The 7,063-nt window shown below is 29.8% G+C and overlaps 1 protein-coding gene across 4 annotated transcripts; it reads right to left on the reverse strand.

The window, feature by feature from the left end:
- Positions 1–741: 741 nt before the first annotated feature.
- Positions 742–5,556, reverse strand: LOC107877814 (protein CHLOROPLAST IMPORT APPARATUS 2). Of its 4 annotated transcripts, none has more exons than XM_016724563.2 (3): positions 3,596–5,556; positions 2,333–2,488; positions 742–978 (listed from the first exon to the last, which is right to left on the reverse strand). In XM_016724563.2, the coding sequence occupies exons 1-3, from the start codon at positions 4,670–4,672 to the stop codon at positions 931–933; spliced, it is 1,281 nt and encodes a 426-aa protein (XP_016580049.1). In that variant the 5' UTR covers positions 4,673–5,556; the 3' UTR covers positions 742–930. The 4 variants fall into 4 exon arrangements, with proteins under 4 accessions (XP_016580049.1, XP_016580050.1, XP_016580048.1 ...); XM_016724564.2 differs by having other exon boundaries at positions 2,316–2,488; XM_016724562.2 differs by having other exon boundaries at positions 2,288–2,488.
- Positions 5,557–7,063: the final 1,507 nt, after the last annotated feature.

Here is a 7,063-nt window from a genome sequence, read left to right on the forward strand (position 1 = left end):
TTATGATGAAACGAGATTGAAGGGAAGAAAATAACTTTTTTCAGATATTTTCTGTATAAAAATAACAGATTTCTTGTAAAAAAGATATAAAGCTATTCTTTTAAAAAAGAATTAGAAAATCATTTCTCAATTCTATAATTCTAATTTCATTTAGAGATTGAAAATACAGAACTTGTCAAAATAATATCTTATCGAAGAATTTTACTTTATCATGAATCTATCGATTTGATATACTATAATTGATTATTACTTCCTTGAAGAATGAGGGGCAAAGTCACTAAGGGACTGATTAAGAAAGTTCCTTTGCTCATTTTTATACTCCCTCCGTTTAATAATAAATGAATTATTAAATTTTAACATACAAATTAAAAAAAAAGCATTAAAGACATAAATTTAACACAACTTTTCATTTTTACCCCTAAAAAAGAAAAAGCTGACTTTGTAATACCTTTTCAAAAGTTAATTAATTGTTAAATCATAAGGGTAAATTTGAAAAAAAATTAAATGGTTCACTTATTTTAAAACACCAACAAATACCCCAACAATTCACTTATTCCAAAACGGAGAAAATATTTTATAAAGATCAAACGATGTTTTTGAGAAAATATTTTTCTTCAAATCAGACGCACCTTTAAATAAAAAAGTCAGAAGTTGGATCTTTTTGTCTGAAAAACTAAATAAGGGTGGTGCAAATATAATTAGAGAATAACAAAAAACGAAACAAAATATAACATGAGAAAGGAAGAAAAAGAAATTCAACTATTCTGCTTCATATTTTTGTTCTCGAGTTTCAACTAGTCTATCTTCGTTGGTCCTTTATTCTGTAACAAGGCAGAACAACTTTTCCTTTTCCCGATAATGAAATAAAATTAAAAAAACTGTAAATATCCAAAAAGAAAAGGAAAAAGGATCCTAATAGTTCTAGAAAAATCATCCTAGCTCGTCCTCCGGTGAATTTGGGCTTTTCACAAACCTACCCTGAAATAATAAAGAAATTAAAAAATTGAGGTCAGAAACATAATAAAAATTAAATTAGGGGTGCATAACGAAACTTTTTTTTTTTTTCTTTTTTTCTGTTGTGAACTTCATTTACAACTTACGAGTACAAATTCTTATCAATGTCAAACTAAATTAAGAGCCAATCTGGATTTACTTATTTTAAGTGTTTTTCAGTTAAAATTGACTTTAACCATTTTTAAAGTGTTTGAATATATTAAAAAGTGTTTATAATTACTTAATTTTAAGCTAAAATATTAAAAATAAATTAAAAGTCATAAGTTGAAAATCTTAACTTATGACTTTTGGCTTAAAGTGCTAAAAATAAATCAAAAACTATAAGTTAATATTTCTAGCTAATGACTTATACGTTAAAAGCCAAAAGTCAAAAGTTAAAAATCAAGAAGAGACTTTTATTATATGAAAGGGATTTATACAATATATCCATTGAAACAAATAGAAACTAATTTACCTATAGATATGTTAATTAAGTGGAATTTTATTTCCCCTTTATTAATTTCATTTATTTAACAACATACGACACATAAATGAGGATATAAGTAAAAAATTGTAAATTTATGTCTAAATATGAAATGCTTTTTTTCATTAGAAAGCTTCTAGATTTCCACCTAGTTATAGGGCAATTAGTGTTTTTTTTCTTTCTAAAATTTGATTGATCGTAAAAAGGAGAAAAGAAGACAATCATTTACAGCAAGAAAAAACTAGTAAAAGTTCATCATTATAATGATTAAAATATATATAAAAAAAAATCATTTCCTTAAGTAAGGGCCTTTATGTGATATTTTGTTTCCCACCATCTTTTTTATCTACCCAATGATTGACTTAAGAATTTAACTTTTATCATTTTTCCATTATAGTGGTTAGTTAAAGAGAAAATTATCTAGCTTTTAGAGATTTAGAGCTGTCATAAATATAAAAAATGGGTCATGTGTTGCTTTTTTTTTTGGGGGGGGGTTACATTAAGAAATCAATTTTTTAAAATTAGAAAATTGTAGTGTAATGTTTTCTTGTTTAGAAAAATACACCTTTTTATTCCTTTCTCTTGCTTAGTTTTGCGTGGGAAATGATTTAAAAACCTCCTTTCCCTTCTCTATTTTTAAAGCCAAAAAAATAAAAATAAAATTAAACCCTTCAAGAATCGAAAATTCACTAAAGCTTGTTGTTAGATTACTCAAAAGATAATTATACCGATGATAATGTGACCTAAATCTTTAACGAAATCAACAAACAATAAGAGGTAAGTAATACCGATCGTCTGCAAAAATCTTACATTGTCAACGTATATAAGTTGATGATACCTTCGTAATAATAGTACCTTCATTCTGGGCCGTCGATCAGCGTTGACTTTTCTAACTTGATATCTAATTTTTTTAGAGAACAAACGTGTACGACGTTTTTCTTTGTAACGTAATACACTGGCCTCTCTAATTCCTCCGTTCTCCGAGAACAAGTCTATTTGTGCTAATCTGGCCTGCATCCCCCAACCCCCCCAAAAAAATTAGAGTAGTAGGAAAAAAAAAAGGGGGGGGGGAGGGGGAGGGACTATGTCATATTCCTATACATACATTCTTCAATTTTATTGATATCTACGTAATTCTAACTTTTAGAAGAGAGAGATTCTACCAAGAAAGAAAGCACAAGAGAACGAAAACAAACATTTAACAAGAAGTGAAATTTGGAAAAGGTAGGATGAACGTAGAACTTAACCTTACCTTTATAAAATAAAAAAATTACTTTTAAAAGACACCCGACTTAAAAAGAAGTGAATATAAGCATGAATAAAAGGAAAATATAACCACAGTGGAGAGTGGAGTAGCAAAGTAAACAAAATAAATGAAGCTTATAAGTAATAGAAGTACAAATAGAAGAACAATTTATAAAATATGCATCAACAAAATGACATATTTGACGTAATATTAAATGATTTCATAATAAAACACTTTTTTGGATGCACTATTACGCCAACAACACATTCTTGAATAAACTATTAAGAAAAGTAACATTAAAAACTATAACAATCATTGTGTGCGTGGTTGTGTGTTAAGGACGCATACACGTAGTATTAAACTAGTTATTAAATATTCAATATCTAAAATTATTAAACTCAAAGCCAATTCAAATTAAGGATGTGAGTTTGAGTTTTGAAAAAAATCAATCTACTTAGACTAGGATAGACTACATCAAACCTCAAGTGCGACCTTTTTTTCGAACATTATTAAGATAAATAATTTATGTATCGAGTTGCCTTTTTATTGCATTACATTATTATAATGTCAAAATGGTCCCACTTTCTAGCTGGAAAGAGGCAAAGATTGTAACAGCCATTTGATGCCAACTGCCAACTTAAATTTTTTGTCATGAAATTCAATAAAAAGTGTTTAAAAAGCATAAAAAAAAACAAAATAAAATATTTATTGAGAAAAAAAAAAAAGGCGTGAGATGCACGTGTCGTGGTCCAAAGTTATGTTGCAGTTTTATCTAGATTGCTACTACTACTTTTAACTAAAATAACAGAATCCAAGATTAAATTCCAAACAGAATTTATCTTTAAAAAAAAAAGAATAAACAAAAGACTTACTTGGACATCATTTCCGGCAGGCTCCGATCCCGGCATTTCATCGGGGAAGGGCGATTCCTTATCGGACCAAGCATTCAAAACATCATCAAAATTCAATTTCAGTAACAAGCCGGATTTTGGTTTCGGAACATGAACAACCTCTTCTTTGATCACTTGACTGGAATTCTCCTTGTTCGTCCTCTTAGGGATCGAATTATCCTTAGCAGATGGTCTCAGCTCCATGGATTTTTCGACTTTCTTTTTCTTTTTTTCTATCGGTGGTTTGCTAAATTTCGGAGTAATGTCGATGACGTTTACACTAGGGTACCTCCACCAATCACCATCATCAACATTTCTCAATGGTTTCACCCCACTCCTCATCATACCAAAATCATATTGTTGGTATCCATTTTCAAATCCTAATCCTATTGGAAAACCATAACAAGTGCCACCAACATAATTTTGGTGGCACTTCCTATAACTAGTAGAACTAAAATTGGACGTATTCATTGTTTGTTCATTTACCTCAACATTTAACTTCCCCATAATATTATCAATAACGCCTTCTTCAATTTCTTCATCCAATATAGACTCAGCATCAAAATCTTCTTGGAATTCATCACAAACATCTAAAGAACTACACCCTTTAGAGTCAATTTCCCCTGGGCTGTGACATATTTTTTCACAAGAACTAACTGACTTCTGCTCAATTGTGAAATGGGGTTTCTCAATCATAGGTGGATGAAGCAGAAACCCCGAGTTTTCGACGATTTGGTAAGGGACAACCAAGTCTGAGGAGTCATAAGAGAAAGGGTAATGTGGTTTAGTGAATTTGCAAGGCTTAATAAGGTGTTTTGTTGAGAATATTTTGGGATAAGCTGTGGATAACAAGGCTGCTGCTTCATTGTATGTTTGATTAGGCCTTTTTCGAGGCGTTCGAGGTTTTCTAGTTGAGATTGCAATAGGGGAATTGCTTGATTCTGAAAGTGTTGATGAAGGTGAAGATGATTGTGATGTCCATGAAGTAGATGGAGATTTTATAATCTCTAAATCTAATTTATAAGCTGCCCTTCCACCACTAGTTAAGTAAGATGACATGATTTTTGTGCTAAAAAAAGTGGAACAGAGTGAAAAACAGAACACAAAGAATTCAAGAATTGAAACAAGTGACAATTCTTGAAATTCACTGATGAATTCTTGAAAACCCCATCAAGCCAATTTAGAAATTAACTTCTAAATTGGTAAAGAACAAAGAAGAATCTTGAAATAATATGAAGAGAAAAGGAAAGTGCACCAATTGGCAAGAATGTGTTGGTTTTGGTGAAGTTCTCAAAGCAAATACAGACCCAAAAAAGTAATAGAGAACAAACAATATAAGAACCCCTAAACCCTAAAAAGTACTACACTTTTCACTATAAACCAAACTTCCTAAAACATTATTATAAAAAATATATATATTAAAAAAGTCAATGAGCTAAAAACACTTTTCTAACATAAACATTAGAAAAATATTTTGGCTTAAGAGAATTAACTAATCCCAAGAGAATCTACCTTAAACAAGGAGAAGAGTGAATTTAGCTGGCCAAAGAAGTGAAGCACTGAATTCAAGAAGATGAGAAATATCTAAGGATAGAAAAAGGGGGTATTTAAATAAAGGAATTCATAAGGGTTTTGGGGTTTGGCATATGTATAAATAAATTTATAATTAAAAAAATATGAAAAATATATTGAACTCTTTGAAGGAAAGAGAAAGAGGGGGTTATAGGTGCAGTGGTCACGGGGAGATGTTGTAGAAAGATAAAAGGCTAAGATTTGTTGAAGAGAGTTCACTAGAAATATGGTAGCAGACCAGAGAGGCAGAAGAGATTAGGGTGTTTTTGGGTGATGGAAATTCAGTACTGAACAAAAATACAAACAATCCTACAACTATTGAATGGACCACTTATTGTTTTCTGATTTCGTTTTTCTTTTTGCTTTTTAGAAGTACATATTAACATTTACTTCATTTTACTAAAATATCCTCTAACCAATATACTTTATAAATATTTTATTGTAACTTGTTGTTTAGTTTTACGTTTGGTGTCTGATACTCGTATTGAGGTTAAGCAAATTCAAATTCGGATCGAGTAGGGTTTATTGAGGAAAGCTCTCCCTATAAAAAAATTTTTATATTCAGCAATCGAAATTGAAACATCTGATTAAAAAAGAAGCAACTACATCGCTGCACCACATCTTTAGTAGTGTATTAACCTTCCTGATAAGTTGCAGTACAACTAAGATCTTGAGGCCGAAATGATTACCAGATGATTAGTTTAAAGGCATAACACATAACACATAAATAGACGTCTGATCTTGATTTTAACTGACGATAAAATATTTCAATTTTGAGAATGTACACACCTCAACTCATTCCTGTATATCTCATGCACATTGACGTCGATGTAGCACAATTGACATGACACATTAATTTTGGAGTCATTTAGATGATCATTTTGTCACTTGGAGTGTTCAACCGACACAGTGAAGATCAATTGAAGTGTCTAGATGTGTATAATCAATTTTAATGTTTAATTTTGAGTTAGGATTAAATTAAGATATCTATCTATATATTATAATTAGTTTAAAACAAATCACTAATAACTTGGGAACAAGTTCAAGCAAGTTCTCATTCTAAAAAAGAATTAAGAAATATGAAATACTAAAAGATTACTTCCACTAAAATAAAACGGACAAAATTTGTCGCTAAACAACAAATCTTATTTAAATAGGAATTAACTATAGATTTATCAAAAAATCTTGTTAGATAGAAATTATTTGGCAATAGATTAGCGATGGACTTCGTAATTAATTCCCAATAAAAAATTTAAAAAAGCATAGATCGTTAATAAAATATTACATTAGCTGCGGATTATTTTGCAATAGATTAGCGACAGATTTCTTAACTAGTCCTGTTCTATTTGGAGTCTGTAAAATTTCAAAATTTTTGTAGACCTTAAAAATTGTAATCTATATTATTGAAAACAATTCTCGTATATTCATTTTGTTTTACTAGAGAAATACAAAGGGATGAAATAAATATCTGTCTAGGTGTGTCCTAGGTACAAGAAACATTTCAAAAATTCCAATTCTGGAACTCAAAAAATATCTTTCTTTTTCATAAGTTATTAAATAATATCTTCAATACAAAAAAAATGAACCAAAAGAAAGGGTCAGAGTAATGGTCATCTTGTTGTTTTATTATCAAGTATGGGGCAATTTTGTAACAAAGAGAGGGAGTGAAAAATAAAATAAAATAAGCATAAAAAAAATAGATAGAGGATACCATCTAATCCTTATCATGGGCACTCATGGATTTCCTTTGTTCTATCAAAAAAACTGCTAGTACCATACCTAAAAAAATTATTTTGAATGAAAATAAGAATTAACAAAAAAGTGCCTCTTATCTAATGACGTGGTAAGTTATAATTGGTTGATTGGGATTTTCTTGGA

This window comes from Capsicum annuum, chromosome 7 (genome assembly GCF_002878395.1).
Source record: "Capsicum annuum cultivar UCD-10X-F1 chromosome 7, UCD10Xv1.1, whole genome shotgun sequence".
Classification (NCBI taxonomy): Eukaryota; Viridiplantae; Streptophyta; class Magnoliopsida; order Solanales; family Solanaceae; genus Capsicum; species Capsicum annuum.